Genomic DNA, 18,608 nt, shown 5'->3' on the forward strand with positions numbered 1-18,608 from the left:
CATCCAGGCTGTCTGGGGAAGCCCAGGGGCTTCTGGTCTGGCCCCTTCCTTTTCCTGGGACTGACATCACTGACATCACATCTGGCTCTTACAGCATCACAGGTGGTGTTTGCCACCTTCTCAGGCCTCCCAGCCTTCTCCCACTCAGAGCTCTGGGTGGGGTGCCCAGGTTGGCCCCCTGTTGCCCAGTGGTCATGGTTGGGCCTAGTTCCTGCTCTTCTCACCTTGTTTTTGGACAGATTGCCTTGGATGGTGGCCTGCATCTGACAGTCCCATCGCTCCTCTCTGCTATTCTGAGGCCGCAGCTGTCAGCCCTTCAGCGCTTGCATGGAACGCCAGGGTTTGCCACAGCCTCTCCAGCCACCTCTGTCCTGTTGTGTCCCGTGTGCCTTCTGCCCACCCTGCCTGGACGTCTCTTCCTTTCTCCTCTTCCTTCGCGCAGTTGGCGGGGCAGCTTGTGCCTGCTTCCAGCATGCCTCAAGGCTGGTGCCGTCGGCAGGGCCCTCGCAATCCTATCTGGGTGGCAGCCAATTACGCCAGTGCATGCCTTTGGCAGCAGGTGGATGGGGCCTCTCCTGGGGTCACACATGCACCATTGGTGGATCTCTGGATCGAGCAGCCCTGCTGTGGGGACCTTGTGTGCGTGCGCACAACCACGGAGCAGATGAGCACAGCGGGCCCTGCTCCTGGCGGTAAGCCTACAGAGAGTGGGCCCCCAGTGATGCGCATACTCTGCCCATGGCCCCCTCTGGGTGGACTTCCACTGGGTGCCCGACTAAGACCCAGGCACCTTCGATGGTTCCCCTTGGCTGCTGAACCGCTTCTTGGCCCAGCTGGGTGATTTCATGTCCTTCCACTTTGAGCACTACCAGGACAACCATGCCAGCCCTTTGGGCTTGATTCTTGTGTGATACCTGCCTGGACCCCTGCCTCAGTGTTCACCACGTGTAATCTCTGTCCTGTGGGCTGGAAATTAAGGAAGGCTGCATGGAGGAGGCAGCTCCTTTCATTATCCAGTGTGAGGTTCTTGGGCTCCTGATGGGCCAGGCCTGGGCGTGGGCAGCCCCCTAGCTCAATGGGGACCTGCCCTTGCCTGACAATTGTGAGCTCTTTTGCCAGGATCCTGAGGAAGTTATTTAAGCCCTGAACAACTTCGCTGAGTACCACGCTGCGGTTCCCCACCTTTTGACTCCGGCCTCGAGCCAGCCGCCCATAGCCCCGCAGCTGCCTGTGCTAAGACAGTACTTAGCTTGGTTCTCTGAGGCCCTGGCACTCAACGTGGGCTCTCCTCCCAGGCCTGTCCCAGCTGCTCTGGCCACCTCTGCTGTTTGTAGTTCTGACTCCACATCCAGAGATGCTCTGTCCAAGCAGCAGCTAGCCACGGAGAGCAGCCTTAGGCCCGCGGAGCCTCCTACCTGGTCCAGTTCTGCATGCAACACCATTCCTGGTCCTGGGGGGTCAGCTTCCTCCCAGCCAGGGGTGGTGGCCTCCAGACTTCCCTGCCCTTACAGAGTCTACTAAACCCTCTGCCCAGAAACCAGGTCCCGCTCACCCAAGGGGTCCAGAACGCCAGAAAACACAGGAGGTCTCTGAGACAGAGGGAGACCAGGAGGCACCCTTAGGTACCCCACAGAGGGCAGTGGACGCCTCGGAGACCCCAAGAGAGCCACCATGTCCTCCCGTGCCCCAGCCCACAGCCCTGGATTCTGAATGTGCAGGTGCAGCAGTGCCCTCTCATGATGAAGTGGCCTGCATAGCCAAGGAGCCCCCAGCCCCCTGTCAGGACAGTGGCATTGCCAGATGACTGTAGATGTAGCACCAGGTGTCTCTCTGTACACTTGCCCTGTTACTGGGCATTGGTGCACCTGTCTGAGCATACACGGCTCCTTAGCACCACACCCCCAGCACAGGAGGACACTGGCCTCTGCCCTGCCCCTCAGGCCCCAACTCCCCCAGTGGCCCAGAGGCTGCCTCCCCCCCAGCTCTCAGCTACATCTTCACATCTTATTGGGGAGTGCCGTCTCACCTGGCCTGTTCCCACTGGTCGATCATTTCCCCACCTGCTATTTGTACTGTCCTTGTGACTGTCTCCCTCCTTCCCCCCCAAAACTGACTTCCTTCCGTGCTGGCTGGGACTGGACTGGGTCTGCCATGCCAGCCCTTTGGGCTTGATTCTTGTGTGATACCTGCCTGGACCCCTGCCTCAGTGTTCACCACGTGTAATCTCTGTCCTGTGGGCTGGAAATTAAGGAAGGCTGCATGGAGGAGGCAGCTCCTTTCATTATCCAGTGTGAGTAGGGTGTCTTGGCAGAGGAGGGCGCTTCCCTGTGGGCCTCCTGGCATCCCTGCCTCACAAGAAGGCTTGGACACAGGGAGGTGTGGTGGGCACCTCCTTGCCAGACCAGCTCCTCCCAGGCGTTTGCCCTGCTGTAGGAGCTTCTAGTCATGCCGGGTCTTCAGGAGGCGGCCCGGGCCTGTGCTGCCCTCCCTCCTGCTCTCCAGCAGTCCTGCTCCCCTGCCCGTGTGTGCATGGCTTATGTCACTGCTCAGACCCCGACACAGTAATGACTCATGTCTCTGGGTAGACTGAGCTCTAGGGCAGGGGCTCTCCCTCAGTCAGCCTTGTGCTCCTGGTACACAGTCGGTGCTCATTAAATGTGTGTGAGCCCATGGCTGAGCTGTGGTGTGGTGGCTGCTGACTGAGCAGAGTCCTTGCCCATCATCAGGAGCAGAGGCCTAGGCCCCACTGCCCAGTCAGCGTTGCACGTGTGATTTCTGATGGGGGCTTGGAGCATCGCAGGGTCTGGCTGAAGGGGTTGGGACAGAGTGGGTGGGAGTAGGAGGCTCGGTGGGGGCAGTGTGGCTAGAGGTCGAGTGGGGAGTAAGCAGTGGACCAGAACTGTGGGGCTGCAGGGCCAGAGGGCTGGGGTGGAGAAGGGCTCACCCTGCACGGGGCAGGTTTCCTAATGACCAGTGAGGTCAGCACCGGACAGACACAGTGCCCCTGCACAGAGGGCAGGTAGGCAAGCATTTCCAGTCCATTTGGGTTTTGCAATTGTGGAAACAAAGCAGAGCACCTTTTTGGAAAGTAGGAGGGAAACATAAGTGGAAATGTGAACTGCAACTGAAACGATTCATTTTAGGAAAAACAGTAACAAGTGGGTAAAACGTTTTAAGTCAAATAGATATCTTTGGGATTATTTCATTCAGTAGTTTGCTGGAAAAGGCCCTGGGTCCGGGTGGTGTTACTTGAGAGTTACTCTAAGGCTCAGACATCCAGTAAGTACAGCACTTGTAGCTGTGCATCTTGGAAAGACTCTGAGGCGGCGGTGGCTTTTACTGATCAGGTGTGAGATCTGGACGGTCCTGCCCAGCCTGGTCGCACTGCTGCCCCCGTGCTGTCACTCAGGCCCGGCCCTCCTGTGGGTCCAGGGTTGTTGGCAATGTCAGGACTCTTGTCTGAGCTGGTGAGATGCCTGTGGCCACAGAGCCTGGAGCCGCCCTCGGACAGACACCCAGTCAGCGCCCCTCTGCCCAGCCTGCCCTTTCTGCTTCCACTTAGTGGACCTGGAGTGAATTCCTTCAGCTCGAGATTGTCCTCTTCCCTGGTGACTCCTGGGCCTCTTGGGACCTGTCCTCCCAGACAGCTCCTGGGGCCTGGGTTGTGGTAGCACACCTCTCCTGAGGGCTGGCTCTGCGGGACTGGCCTGAGGGGACTTGGGCAGAGACCAGACAGATGGCCTGTGAAGAACAGATCCTGCCATCGGGCCTGCACCATGAAGGGAGGGGCAGGAGGGCAGGCTTGGTGGCCAGGCTGTAGGCTGCCCATTCCAGGGTGCCTGCGTGGTGCAGTCAGGGGAGTCTGGAAGGGAGCTGTGCCCTGCCTTTGGACAGAGGTGATGACCCACCTGCTTTCCCCTTGTCGGGGGGAGGAGCACACGGCCAGGAGTGAGCCCTGCGCGCACGGTGGCAGGAAGGCCCTTGGGTCATTCCCTACTCTTGGCTCTGCACAGGCAGGCAGGCAACCCGGGGGTCGGTGCTCTGGGGACACATGGCCTGGCAGGGTTTGCTGGGTGTGCTCAGGGTGGGCTGGGGTGTTGGGGCCTGCTTTCCAGATGGTCGTGTCTGTCCCTCACTCCCTTGGAAATACCCGGAGGTTTCATTTCCTAAAGCTACGACATGGGGCACTGTGGGAGGGCTTTTGAAGCACCTGACTCCACGGAAAATTCTATGTCTGGAAGTATGGAGGATGAGGTCCTGTTTTGTATCTCACATTTTTTTAAAGCTGCAAGAATGAGAGGACTTCGAAATCGGTGTGGGCAGATGAGCAGCGGAGGACGGAGAACTCTGAGATAAAGTCAAACGAACAGAGGGATTTCGTTCACACACGTGGTGCTGCTCCTTATTAACGGGGGTAGGGTGGACCATTCTACGAAAAGAACTGGAGCAACGGGTCAGTCACCGGGAACAGTGACACCGGGCACCTGCCTCTACCAGCCATACTCTGGGACAGAGTTAATGTTAAAAAGTCTTAAAAGTACACAGGGAGATTGGGGGTGAACTGTTTCTCTGCTGTGATTCCAGAACTTGGATGTCCTAGGTGCCTGGGACTGCAGGAGGCGTGGAGGTGCTCTTTGGCACTGTTGGTGGGAGCATCACAGGCCAGGATTGGCCGTAGCAGCCGTGGGCCTGCCTGCGGATGGATGCTGCTTGCTCTGTGGTGGCATTGACCTCCAAGCCCATCGGAGTAGCTGGTCCTCACGGGGCAGGGGGGAGGGCCGAATGCCACCACGTTGTGCACTGGCCGGAGCCCCAGCAACTGTTAACAGCCCAGAGGTGCAGCGGGGAGGAGCAAGGTGACGGGGCTGCCGGGGCCGAGTTGTCAGGGTGGGCACCAGTACTGCAGAAAGGAACCTCCGGTGTCTCCGCAATCCCGTCCATCGCTGTCCCTCGGCCGACGTGGATGGTTCCTCCGGACACATCCCTCCACCACTGTGAAGCACAGGTGGTGCGCTTGACTGCCCCGTCTAGCGGCCCAAGAAGCCTCTGCCCCTTTCGTGAGCACTGATCTCCACAGGTGGGTGGGCTCTCAGCATGGCCCAGCCCCGCAGCCAAGTCCCCACTGTCCTCTGCGGGCCTCTGCTCGGGCAGCGGGGCTTAAACGACAGTGTGTCTCCTCCTGGTTCTGGGCCTGGATGTCCGAGGTCTGGGTGTCATGAGGCTGTTCCTCCTGAGGCCTTTCTCCTTGGCCTGTGCACACCCTCATCTCCCTGTGTCCCCATGGCCGTCCCCAGGGTGCCTGCATCCTCCTCTCATGAGGACACCAGTCCTGTTGGATTGGGACCCACCCGTGTGACCTCATTTAACCTTAATTACCTCCTTAAAGGGTCCACCCCCAAGCACGGCCACGTTGAGGTGCTGGGAGTAGAACTCAGTGTCAGGGGAGGGAGGCACAGCTTAGCCCACAGTAACGCCTGAGCTGAATTCCTCTCTCGTTTTTGCAGTTTGGGGCAGTGCTCGTCAGCACCCTTCCACGTGGTCCCTGTGTGCAGAGCTGTCCCAGCCCCCGACGACGTGCCCCACTGTCCCGTATCCAGGACTCCTTTTCCTAAGAAGCCTCTCCCTGCCTGAGGGTGCACAGACATTACCATGTATTTCCAAGTTCGGATGTTTCCTTTTACGTTGACTCTGGAATCTCCTTGTAACTAACAGAGACGATCTGCTGCCATCACAACCTGTGAAGAGCAGACCCGCCCACCTGCGCCTCACCTGTAACACGAGTGGGGAATAAACGTTGGATGTGTGAAGCCACAAGTTTTGGGGCTTGTGTTTTCCACAGCATGACCTAGTCAGTCCTGACCGATAGCACCCTGCTTCACCTCCCCACAGGGCACGGGCTCCAGCATCAGGCTGGTGCTAGGCTGGCTGCACCTGTCCCTGGTGCCCTGCCCTGTACATGCCTGGCTCTCTGGTCTGGCCTGTCCCCACTAATTAAGTGGCTCTATACTGAGTCTTCATTATCTGATAGAGAAACACCACCCCTCTACCCTTGTTCTGCAAATCATCTTAGCAGGTTTTTGCAACATGTTTTATCCCAAACACAGAGTGAGAGGGTGGGACAGGGGACCACGGTGTGGCCGTCACCCAGCTCTAGGGGTGGTCAGCCCTCACCCTGGGGGCACCGTGTTGCTGGACTGCCTAGCCCAGCACGATGTCCGGGATGGCAGGCGCCCTGAGCTCACTGTCTCTCTGGGCTATAGATGGGTGGTCTGTTCCAGGGCATGAAGGGTGAGCCAGGGATGAGCCCCTGGCCTGCAGGGCACCCTGTTCCTTGTCCTCCTGCTTTGGGGGTGCTCGTCCACCTGCCCAGCACCCTGTCTCCCCATTGGCGGGGCCGTCCGAAGGCAGGGAGGGACGTCCCTGGGCTGCTCTCCACCCATGGTCTGGGCAGGGAGCCTGGGCCAGTGGTCAGGAGTGAGCCCACGCCCTGCCTGGTGGGTGCCACTCTTCATGGCTGAAGTGTGGCTGCTGCGTGACAGCCCAGACCCCTGCTCCTCCCCGCTGTGCCTCTGGGCTGTTAGCCCCAGGAGACAGCAAGCTCAGCATTCCTGCCAGCCAGAGACTCTGCTAGGCCAGGCAGACTAGTGACACGGTGCCCCCAGGGCGAGGGCTGACCACTGTGCCACCACACCACGTGGTGGCATTTGTCTCTCTCACCCTCCTGTGAGGAGAGACAACTGTGGCTGCTGGAAGCGCCACATTGCCCCCCACGAGTCCTCGGGCAGACTCTCCACTGTATACTTCTATGCCGTAGGCAAGGCTTTCTAAAGGCCATGTGTGGGTGGGGAGGTGGGAGGCCCATGAGGGCCTGCAGGGTAGGGATCCAAGAGGCATGGGCTTGGCCAGGCACCTGGTCAGTGTGCTGTCCCCTGGGGCACAGCAGCCTCACCACCTTGGCCCAGTGTTCTCCAATGACAGGGTGCAAAGGGGCTTCAGGTGGTGGCACCTGGGAGGGTGGCCTGGGCCAGTGCGGTTTTGCCCCTGCGCCTGCCATGGCCTCCCGGTCCCTTCATTGTCCCCCAACTCCCAGCAAGTTGCTGAACTTCTCCAAGCCTCTCTCTTGCCTCCTGTAAACTGGAGAGAGTCTGCCTCAGGGCTGCGCCCTGCCCACCGTCCCTCCCGTGAGGTCAGTGTGAGTGTACGTGTACCAGACAGGTGTGGGCACGGTGCACAACTGGGGATGTGTGGTGCATCCCTGGGCGTGTTCCCCACTCGAGGTGGCCTCTGCCACAGGAGCAGCCACTTGCACCCCGGAAGAACATGCCCCCCAGCACCACCCTTAGGGGCCCCCTGGCACCAGCCCCTGGGAGCATTGTCTGGGTGCAGCCGTCAGCACTAGGCAGCTGGCCCCAGTGGACCAGACCTCCTGGAGGAAGTGGCCCCAGAAGCTGGCAGTAGCCCTAGGATGGTCACGTTTCCTGTAAAACTCGGAGCTCTTCCCCAGGAGCAAGCAGGCCGCAGCCTCTTGTTGGCCCAGGTCCCACCCCTGCCCGTAAGTGCCACAGGCCGACTGAAAACGCCCAGTGGGCTTCCTTCCTGCCATCCCCAGGCTCCATGGACCCGGCAGCCCTCACCCTGGTGTTTCCTCTCAGCCCAGCCAGGACGCCCGTCCCCCAGTCCCAAGGAGTCCCACTCGCAGCTCAGTGCCCGCAGCTGCAGGAAGCACCTCTCACACCTCGTGTGTTCACGCCTTGCCCGCCATGCGAGGCTCCAGGAGGCTCACTGCTGCTGTGGTGGTGGCGGGTTAGGGGAGGTCGGGTGCGGTGGGCTGGTGGGAGGGGCCTACTCAGCTCTGCCCGTGCACCCAGTGCAGCACGTGGACCTTGACCCCCAAAGAGGAGCCTGGTCCCAGGAGTCTGCCCTCTGCTGTGTTCTTCCCCAAACGCGGGGGCAAGTCAGGAGGGGCGCACAAAGCCCCAAGGGGCTCCACGGGATTCAGCTGCCCCGGGGGGCCTGGGATGCTGCCCTAGGGAGGTGAGGTCGGTGCCGCTGCTGCTTGGGGTGTGGGGCCTGCTGGAGAGGCAGTGTCCCCTCCTGGGAGCCGGAAGCAGCCCAGCTTTGTGGGAGAAGTGACTTGCTTCTCTTGGATGGAATACGAGGCTCGGGCCCAGGACGAGGGGGTGGGTGGCCATCTTCCCTGGGGTCTTCAGGAGCACAGCACCCGGCTGCACCCCAAAAACCGTGTACATAGCTGTCCTCTGAGTTCGCTGTGCAGTTCACAGGTCACAGGGAGATGCCCTGCCCACGAGGGGCCCAGGCTGGGCTTGGGAGTCTTCCCTGTGCCCCCAGAACAGCCGGCACCAGGCCTGCCAGCCCCGGGCCCAGCACAGTCAGGCACCACTGAGGCTGCCCCCCAGCTGCTGGGCAACACTGTGCCAGAGGCAGGCAGGCCTGGGACCCCACCCCCAGGAGCACACAGAGGTACATCAGGGCCGGGGGAGGTGGGAAGGGCCTGTCCTGGGGAAGGCGGTACAGGGATGGCGCCCGGTTCCCTGTCCGCACTGGGCTCTGAGGCCCGCAGTGCACAGGGCTGCCTGTGGCACCGTCCCCCCCCCACATCCCCCCCACCCCCACCCTGGGATGGGATCTCCATCTTTGAAGCCACGGATACTGACAGAGGATTCAATGAATCCAAGGTCGCCAGCCGGGCGTTGACAGATGCCCGGCCACGATTCTATTTCTGATTTAATAACCGAATGGGAGGCTGGCCCTCGGTAATAATTAGGGCTAATTACTGAGGAGGTGTTGACAGACGGGCTGAGAGGAGACAAACTACCTTTATCCCGGGGCTTAGAGTCGGGTTACCGGCCGGCGCTTTCTGCCCCTCAGAAGGAGACGCTTCAATCACTCACCGAGGCTTCAAAGGGGAAGGGGCCCTGACAACGCCCGGGCCTGGAAAGGAGCGATGAAGTGGGCCTTTGACTCGGACGGCCACATAGAGCCCCGTCCAGAAATGGTTTCTTTGTGAAGTTTGAGTTCCCCGGGCAAAGCTGCCCCTGCGCTCGGGCCAGGAGGGGCTGCGTGGGTGCGGGCGGGCTGCTGCCATGGCAGGCCCGACCCTCCGGGTCCCTCCCCGGCTGGGCCTGCGCCGGCAGCCCACAGGGTGGGCGGGGCGGCGCGGCGTGTTTTCCTGGGCCCGGGAGCGCGTGCAGTCCTTTGTGGCCGAGAATGGCAGGTAACGGGACAGAGATGGTCATCTGCTCCCTCAGGCCGCTCCCCACCATCCGCCCTGTCTCACCTGGAGCACAGCTTCTCCACAGCCCTCATGGGCGGGCCTGGCCTCTCTGCAGGGGGCCGTGTCCTCACGGGCAGGCCTGGCCTCTCTGTAGGGGCAGGGTGTGTGTCCTTGGCCTTATTTATGGCCTGGGTGTCACTCGCAGGGTGCCCCCACCCCGTCTTGAGCGGTGAGCCAACATGCTGGCTGGGCTGCTGACCCCGGGGCCTCCTCAGTCATGAGAGGGGATGACTTGGAGGATCGCCCTGTGTCGTGGGCTGGTGGTCGATGCTGTGTGTGTGTACCTGCTGACTCACCTGGTCTCCCTGCACTTCAAGGACCCCAGTTCCTGGTGTGAAGCAGAGGTTTCCCAGTGACTTGGCCTGGACCATCCAGGCCACTGCATCTGTAATATGGCATTGAGGGCCAGTTCTGGGATTCAGGCCCTGCTGTGGTCTGCCCTGCTCAGGACAGCCTGTCCAGGTGTGGCCTGGGTGGTGCGGAGGGAGGGGGTCTCTTCCTCCTGGCCTGAAGTCTTCCCACCAGAATGACTGTGCTGCTGTGGAGAAGACGGTGTTGCTGGATCAGCATCCCCCTTTCCCGCGTGCCGCCCTGCTCCTGGGAGGAATAGGGTGGAGATGGTGAAAGATCCCAGGAAGTTGCCTGACTGAGTACCGACCGCCCTGTGTCGGCACTACTGATGAGTCTAAGTCTGTTTACATTAGGGCAAAAATAGGATGGTATATTTATTTCAATACGGGAAGCACTTAAAGAGTGGCCTTACGTCTGTTTAAATTCACCTGGACTGGATTAGAAACTGGCTCTAAAGCCAGAACAATCCATGCAGAAGACTGGGTTTTCATGACATATTAGGTAAATAAAATACCACTAAATGCAGCTGGAGAAAAAACAGCCTCCAAATATTGTCCAATGTATTTTATTTGAAAAGTAGCCTCCCAGAAGATGGCGGAGAGGGCAGCGGCCCAGTACGGTACCAAGCGGCGGTGGAAAGGTGCCCACAGAGATGGGCCAGTGCCTCACTGGTGGGAGCCCAGCCCGGAGCTGGTTCAGATGTCCGTAGTTTTCTCTCAGCCCTCCTCCCGTCCAGGACCCACTGGGGACTCCATGACGTTTGGTCGTCACATCTCCTTTGGGTCCTCTTGGGGTCCTCTTGGCTGTGAGCCTCCCATTGCCCCTCATTCATGAGGGCCCTCCACTGGGACTGTCACATCTTTTTCTTGAGATTAGACTGGGGTTTGGGTTTCAGGAGCCATCACGTCATATCGGGGGTGTGCTGACCTCGATCACCTGCTGGTAGCAGGGGTCAGGGCCCCTGGTGAAGCTGCCCCCTCCAGGCTGCTCTCTTAGGAAGGCAGCCCCCCACCCCACCCCGCACACCCCTGCCAGGGTGGGAGTTCTGCACAGATTTGACTCCTCTCCCCTTTGTGTATTTCTTGGATCATTTCTCCCATCGCTGTGGACTCGTGGGTCCTTCCCACAATCGTGACTGTCCTGTCACGCACTTACAGGGAGTCTTAACACGTGTCTGCAAACCACACCTCTGCCTCAGAGCCCTCCTCTCACTTCCCCGGTGGTCAGCTCGCCCCGGCCCTGGCCCCGGCCCCGGCCCCGGCCCCTCCAGTCTCGCCGTCCACCTGGCCCCGCCCTTTCTAGAACTCTGTGTGAAGAAGGCCACGTAGTTGTAGCCTGCCCCTCCACCCCGTGATTCTCTGGGGTTTGTCCACGGTGCTGCACCTATCAATACTTGGTGCCTTTTGTTATTGCTCAGGAATGGGGTCATTTAGGTTATTTCGCATTTGGGCAGATTCTGAGTGGAACCTTGAGGAGCAGCCAGGGACGGGCTTTTGTTTACACATCGCTTTCATTTCTCTGGAATAAATATCCGGAGGCAGGGTCTCCGGCAACGTGACACTCAACTTCGAGTTCCCGGAAGCCGCCCAGGCGTTGTCCAGGGTGCTGTGCGCAGGATGCACTGGGTGTCCCCACCAGCGTCCCCATCCGCACTTGGTTGCCTCCTGAGCCCCGAGGGCTGCTGCTGCCGAGCACCGTCTTGTGCTCCCAGCTTCGCTGCTCTGTGCATTTCTAAACTGGGTCGTTTAGTTCCTGTTGAACTTTTTAAAAGTATTACTGATACACAGTGAAGTGCACATATTTAAAGTGGCTAATTTGACAAGTTCCGGCACCTGTGTGAGCATCGCCACACTGGAGACGTGAGCTAGCCCTGTCCTTAGGGAAACCTCAGGGTTCCCGCTTGACCTGTTAGCGCCGCTCCGCCGCTGCCCGGTGCCACTCATCTGCTTCTTGTCGCTGTAGGTGGCTTGCATTTTTTCGAATTTTGTGTAGATAGAATCACGGTATTGACCCTTTTTCCTGCTGCGTGTACTCGGTGTCTTGATTTCGAGGCTGATTCCCATGACCAGTGCTGGGCCCTTTATTGTGGCGTGTGTGTAAATCACTGATGCTCAGCCTGCGATGGATGTTTCAATGGGTCCCAGTTTGGGGCTTTTTTTTTTTTTTAAGAAACAGCCAAACTTTATTCCAAAGTGCTGCTCCCAGTATATTCCCGTCAGCAACGTGTGAGAGCTTCTGTCACCCCTGCGGGCGTGGCTGGCCTCTGACTGTGGACGCCTGCAGTGCGTGTGCCTGTGGTGGTGGTTGTTTCCATGATGCCCAGAAGTGCTATGTTTTCATGTCCTTATTTTCCGTTTGCGGATCTTGGCTGAAGTGTTTATGTAAATCTTTTGCCCATTTCTAACGTTTTAAATTGACTTTTCTTTGTTTTCCTACTGAATTGTGAGGATTCTCTATACATTCTGGTTACATGATTTGCAGGTATTTTTTCTCAGTCTGTAGCTTGTTTCTTCACTTTCTTAGTAGCATCTTTCACAGGGCAAAAGTTTGTAATTTTGTTGAAGTCAAATGTATTCATTTTTCTGTTACGGACCAAGCTTACTGAGAGTTGTAAAAATTGTGAATGGTGAAAATTTCACCTCTTGGGGAGTGATGGAAATGTTAGCTATCTTGATAGTGGTGGTGGTTTTATGGGTGCATACATCTATCAAAATTCACCAAATTGTACATCTGAAATATGTGTAGTTGACTGTACAGGAATCATACCACAATAAAGGTGTTAAAGAAAAAAAAATCACATTTCTGTGTGCTGAATTTTGCCAGATGCCTTTTCTATATCCATGTAGCTGATGTGTTCCCAGGTTTTTCTTCTTCGTGTGTGAATCTGGTGGAGTGTACCCATTAATTTTTGAATGTTGAATCAGCTTTGCCTTCCTGAAATAAACCCTAGGAGGTCATGGTTTATTCTTTTTATATACTGATGGCTTTGATTTGCATTTTTTTGAGGATTTTTACATCTGTGTTCATAACAGATACTGGCTTCTGGTTTTCTTTTCTTGTGTTGTCTTTGTCTGGTTTTGGTACTAGGGTCATGCTGGCCTCAAAATTGGGAAATGTTTCCCTTTTTTCTGTTTTCTGGAAGAATTATATAAAACTGGGGTGATTTTTTTTTTCTTTAAATGTTGGATAGAATGTACCAGTCAAGTCATGTGGGCTGGAGTCTTCTTTTTTAGACAAGGATTTTAGCAAAAACGAAGTTCTTTTAATTGCTAAAGGGCCATTCAGGTCATTTCTTCTAGGTGACCTGGAAGCCACCTAGTCTGTGGTCTTCAATCCCCATTGCATCCGAGTTGCTGGGTTTATGTGCATTGTGGTGTTTATAGTGTTTCCTTATCGTCCTTTTAAAGTTTGTGGTGTCTAGTGATAACCCTTCTTCCCATGTTATCTTCTCTTTTTCGTCCGTCTAGCTAGAGCTTTATTTGTTTTATGGCCCTTTTTAAAGACTCAGTTTCTGGTTCTGCTGATTTTTCTACATGGTTGCACTATTCTCTGTTTTGTTTCTTTCTTTCCGGACTTTATTTCCTCCCTTCTACTTGCTTTGGGCTCATTCTGCTGCTCTTCTTGTTTCTTGAGGCGGGAGCTAGGTCACTGACTTGAGACCTTTCTCCTTTCCTAATTTGGCGCTGGATGCCCTAAATTTCCTCTATGTGCCCCTTCAGCTGCACCCTACAAGTTTCAGTAATTTCCATTTTCATTTTCAGTCAGTTCCTCTTTGGGCCATTGATTATTTAAAAGTGTGTTGTTTATTTTCCCAATATTTGGAGATTTTTCAGTTAACTTTCTGTTATTGATTGCCAGGTTAAATCTATAAGGTCGGAGAACATACTCTGTATGCTTTTGGATTTTCTACATTTCTTTTTGCGATATAATTGACATGTGGCATTATGTTAGTGTCAGGTGTACAGCGTAATGATTTGCTATTTGTATGTGTTGCAGAGTTAGCGCTGCGATTAGTCTGGTTAACATCTGTCACTTCAGATAGTTACACAGGTCGCTCTACATTTTTTAAGGTTTAGGACACAGGACGCGGTCTATCTTGATGAACATCCCGTATGTGTTGGGTGGAACGCTCACATCATGTCCACGAGGTCGGGGTAGACAGTACTAGGTCTTCTGTGCTATTTTCTGGACTTTTCACTCGACTGCGAAGGAAGAGTTGCGTCTCTGGCTGTGATTACGTATCTATTTCTGCTCTTGCTTCCGTCGGTTTTTCCTTCACACGTTGTGAGGTTCTGCTGTTAGCTGAATACGTGTTTAGGACTCGTGTGTCTTCTTGTCTCTGAGAACAGTCCTTGTTCTGAGGTCTACTTTGATGTGAATACAACTACCCCAACTTTCTTGGCTATTTGTATAGTATATCTCTTTCATAATTTTACTTTCACTTTGTCTATGTTTTTATATTTAAAGTAGGCTTCTCCTGGGTATCTTGCATAGTTGGGTCTTTTTTGTTAATTCAATTTTTGGGGGGAGTAATTAGGCTTATTTATCATAATTTTTTTAGTGGAGGTTCTGAGGACTGAACCCAGGACCTCGTGCATGCTGAGCACAGACCGCGGAGGTAAACCTCCTCCCTCTTCTTTTTTTAATAGCATATAGTTGTCGGGTATTATTAACATGCTGAGAGCGTTTACGTTTATTGTAATCATTGTTACGGCTCTATTTTGGTGTCTCATTTTGTTGTTTTCTCTTTTTCTTGAAGTTTTGGTCTGCTGCCCTCTCCTTCTAGCCCTCTTTTGGGTTTTCTGGATATTTTCAAATACCTTTTAAATTTTCTATTGACTTTTTGACTGTATCTCTTGTGTGAAATACTATGTATTTAGTAGTTGTTCTAGGGATTACACTGTATCTGCTTAACCTTTTGCAGTTTTCTTAGAGCTGTTTTTTTCCGTTGCAAGTAAAACATAGAAAGCTTACAACCACATGGGTCCCCTCACCCTCCGCCCTTCATGTATTGAAAATCCCACTAGACAGTGTTAGTATCTTTAACAATATACATGTTTGCTTCAGAGGAGAAAATTTTTGTTTCACATTCTCTTTTTTTCGGTGGGGGGAGGTAATTAGGTAATTTGGTTTGTTTGTTTGTTTGCTTACCTTTTAATGAAGTTCTGGGGATTGGACGCAGGACCTTGTGCATGCTAAGCACGTGCTGTCTTTTATAGTAATTTACCCAGATAGTTAGCATTTTCCTTCCTCTGCCTTCTTGAAGGTCCACACTTCTTTCTTTCTTCTGAGCTGTAGAATCTCCTCTAATATTTCTTTTAGAGCACATCTCTTGGTTTTCATTCGTCTGAGGGTGCCTTTATTTTGCCTTCATGCCCGAAGGAAGACTTGCTGGGTGAGGAGTCCTTTTCTCTCAGTACTGCCTTCTGACTCCTGCGGTTCTGATGAGACACTCACATTCATTCAGATCGTTAGTTCCCTGTGTGTGGTGTGCCGATACTGCCCAGGTTTTATTGCTGTGACTTTTGAGCAGTTTAATTGTGATGTATGATTTTCTTTGCATTTATCCTGTTTATGATTCATTGAGTTCTTGAATCTATAAATTTTTGTCTTTTCCCAAATATGTAAAAGTTCAGGCATTATTTATTCAGGTAATTTTCCTACTCCATCTTTTCCTCTTCTCCTCAGACTCCGGTGATGTGAACATTAGACTTCTGCTGTCATCCCACAAATCCCCACTGCTCTGGTCGTTTACGCCCATCATCTGTCTTTCTGGTCTCACACTGGGTCATTTCTCTTGACCAACCTTCATGTCTCTGACTCTCACCTTTATGATCTCCCATTCCATTGCTGAGTGTTTTTGTTTCAGTAATCGTATTATTCTGTTCTGAAGTTTCTTTTTTAAAAAAAAAGTTCTCTCTCTGCTGAGAACTTGCCTTCATTCATTTCCGACGTGTTTACCTTTGCTTCGTGGAGTATACTCATAAAAGCTGCTTTAAAATCCTTATCTCACATTCCAACATCTGAACGGTATCGAGGCTGGTGTCTGTAAATCGTTTCCTTGGAGAAGTAATCTCATTGCCCAGTTCTTGTGTGTGGAGCACTTCTGTATTGTGCCCTGGACATACCTTGCGTTGAGTATGACATTGGGCACTCTGGAGAATGTTGAATTTGGAGTAACAGGTAGTCAGCTCAGTCAGATTTGCACCACAAGTTCTGTCTCACCCTCTGTGGGCTATAGTTTTAATCTCGTTTCCATTTTCAAAACTTTGATACGCTGCTTTGGGTCTGTCCTGGGAGTGTGCTGCTTGGGGGCGCCTGAGGTTTTCCTGGGCTCAATCACAGAAATAAGGGGTCTTTTTCTTCATCCCTTCCCAGAGGACCCAGCTGGACAGAAAGACGGGGTTTCTCTCAGAGTCACATCCAGGCAGCTCCAGATCCAGCCATCGCTGGGGCAGTGGCAGAGCAAACAGAAACACAAACCATCAGGGAGCTTGTCTTTTGACTTTTTAGAAACTAGGATTTTCTATGGCTTTTTGGCTATACCTCTTATATTGTATACTATCTTTTTAACCAAATCTAAGACTTACACTTTTTCTCTGCACTGCTGTTCAGAAATCAGTTTCTATCCAAGTTTTAGGCACTGCTGCCTTGCAGCTGTGCAGCGTGGACCCACCCTCAAGGCAGTGCCCCAAGACACGGAAGAAAAACAGGAAACCTGGGCCCATACAGGTCAGTTCTCCAAGTTTTTGCTTGTCTCCAAAGTCTTTCTGCTGTTGTTCACTTTTCAGAGTTTTCGGGTAAGTGATGTTCATTTTTTGTCTCGAGTTTTTAGTTGCAGTCAGGCAGGTAGAGAGCAGAGAGGCGATAGGGAGCCTACTGCCCCCGGCCAGAGCCAGAAGACTCTTACGGTAGTTTTACGCCGGTATTTCCACTGCTTTCTGCTTTATTTCTGCTTCCTCACTGCTTCCGTTTGCCTGGTATGTCTTTGTCTCTCATTTTTGCCTCTTGGAGTCACTTTACTAACTTTTCCCGTATTGACTTGTGCGTGCTGCGCCGTGACTGTTTCCTCCCTGTTTCTGGCCACATTTCTGACTTCAGTGAGGTCTTCTGAAGGAAACTGTGATTTTGAACTTGGTCCATGTGACATTTTCTGCTCTGTGGAGTGTTCTGTCGCATGCTGCAGCCGGTGGCCGCTCGGGTAGCGCCAGGCCCGGCTACCGTCCACGGTGCTGCTGTGAGCGTCCCGGCACACGTCCTTGTGCACAGCCGTGCGGACGCCTTTAGGGTGTTAAGAGCGGCTGCTGGGTCACAAGGTGTGCGAGACAGTCCCCGCCTGCTTTCCAAAGTGACTGTTTTAGATTTTGCCCCAGTTGCCTCACATCTTGGTCAACATTTGACAGACTGTTTAATTTTTGCAAATCTGCCAGGAGTGCAGTCATAGCACATGGTGGTTTTGACAGGCATTTCCAAGGTTATTAATTAGGTTAAACATCTTTCATGTGTTTATTGGACATGTATGTTTCTCGTGAAATGTCTGTTCAAGGCTTTTGCTCATTTTTCATTTGGTGTTTGCTTTTTTATTGTGTTGCTCTGTGTTCTCTGTCTGTTCCGGAAGCACTCAAGTCCCGGGTGGGTTTGTCTCCCGCCCTGCCCCCACACACGTTTATATTCTGAATTACAGAGAAGTCACCAGTGTGGTAAACGACACTTGTGTACCCTGCACCTGCGCCTGCTGGTACTTGCTTTACTGTGTACTTGCATGGAGGTAGGGAGAGACTTGCATGGGGCTTTTCTGAAACATTTGAAAACAGATTGCAGACATTTCACCTCTAAGATGCTGCAACCTGAGAATGAGGGCACTCTTCTGCATAAAACACCATTGTTTTCCCCAAGAAAATTAGCAATGCTTATTCCGTATTATCAGCAGCCAAGTTGTGCCAGAACTGTGCTCGTGGCCTCATTTTTTGACTCAGGATCTCCTGGGGCCTGCACACCACGTGTGGCCGTGAGGCTCTCCAGTCTCTGCATGTGGAAGAGACTCCCTGCTGCTGCCCTTGCTCTTTGCCCTTGACCTTTTCCACCCGATTGGCAGGTCAGGGCCAGGGTGGGAGTGTGCCTGCTGGTGCCCATGGAGGGGGAGCCGTGAGAGCCAGGTGTCTGCCCTGGGCAGGAGCGTCTCCTCCTTGGTGGGAGTGGCCTGTGGAGCCACACTGCGACCCTGACCCTGAGCACGTCTGCCCACCAGCAGCCCTTCACCGCCAGGTCCTTCTCCACATCTGAGAGGCGACGTTGTCTCTCGCTCCTTGTCTGTATTGGCCGTTCTGTCTTCTTGCCTCTGGAACCGTGACGAGCCTGTATCTCGCAGCCCCAATGCCGGGGTGCCCTGCTGCTTTTGCCCCTGGAGTCCTCCTCGTGGCGGCTGGGTCTCCTGGTCTGGTCCTGTAGTGCTGCCCAGAAGTCTGCACTTCTCAGGGTTTTTCCTGTGGGTTCACTGAGGCCCAGGGCAGTGGAGGGGGGCTCCTTCTGAGAGACAGCAGTGAGGTTTGGGCTGCAGCTGGAGGGCGGGCATCATTCTGGCCCTGTGGGTGCAGTGAGATCTGGTTCTGTCTGACACCGAACATACAGCCCAGGGGTCTCGTCTTAGTGGGGCTCCTTTGAGATCACCATCCTTGGGCCAGGCTTCAGGTGTAGGGCTGCAAGGGCCCGAGGGCAGGGCCAGCTGCGGGCTCTGCAGGCTTCTCCAGGTTTGACCTTGATGAGCGTTTTGCCTCTGAAGTTTCTAGGCTTTTTCTTACCAACACAGTATCGAAGAGTTTGGTTTCTCCTTTATCAGCATTTTCAGTTGTTCTGGGGAGAGGGCCAGTCAGGCCTCCATCCTGCTGGAAGGGGCGCCGCCCTGGCGAGGAGCATCAGGGCCTGGGACTGCTGGGGGAACCTCGCCCTTGTCCCATGTCCGCTG

The 18,608-nt window shown here is 54.3% G+C and overlaps 2 protein-coding genes across 9 annotated transcripts in view; both read left to right on the forward strand.

Annotated features, from left to right (window-relative positions):
* The window catches only part of GNB1L (G protein subunit beta 1 like), a 40,936-nt gene that overhangs the window by 1,792 nt on the left and 20,536 nt on the right, over window positions 1-18,608 (forward strand). For 2 of the 8 annotated variants that reach the window (XM_072953221.1, XM_072953219.1), the window contains one exon: window positions 4,286-5,077. The exons of 5 other annotated variants lie outside the window; for them this stretch is intronic. The gene's annotated coding sequence lies outside the window, so the exon portion shown is untranslated. Of the gene's footprint in view, window positions 1-4,285; window positions 5,078-16,285; window positions 16,447-18,608 lie in introns of those variants that run through there. One more of the 8 variants, XM_072953222.1, reaches the window with a different exon arrangement.
* Window positions 335-3,186, forward strand: RTL10 (retrotransposon Gag like 10). The gene is given in 4 exon segments (XM_006219020.4): window positions 335-730; window positions 732-905; window positions 1,018-1,484; window positions 1,486-3,186. Coding segments are annotated over 4 exon segments (1,218 nt in total). The 5' UTR covers window positions 335-472; the 3' UTR covers window positions 1,805-3,186.

This window comes from Vicugna pacos, chromosome 32, assembly GCF_048564905.1.
Source record: "Vicugna pacos chromosome 32, VicPac4, whole genome shotgun sequence".
Lineage (NCBI taxonomy): Eukaryota > Metazoa > Chordata > Mammalia > Artiodactyla > Camelidae > Vicugna > Vicugna pacos.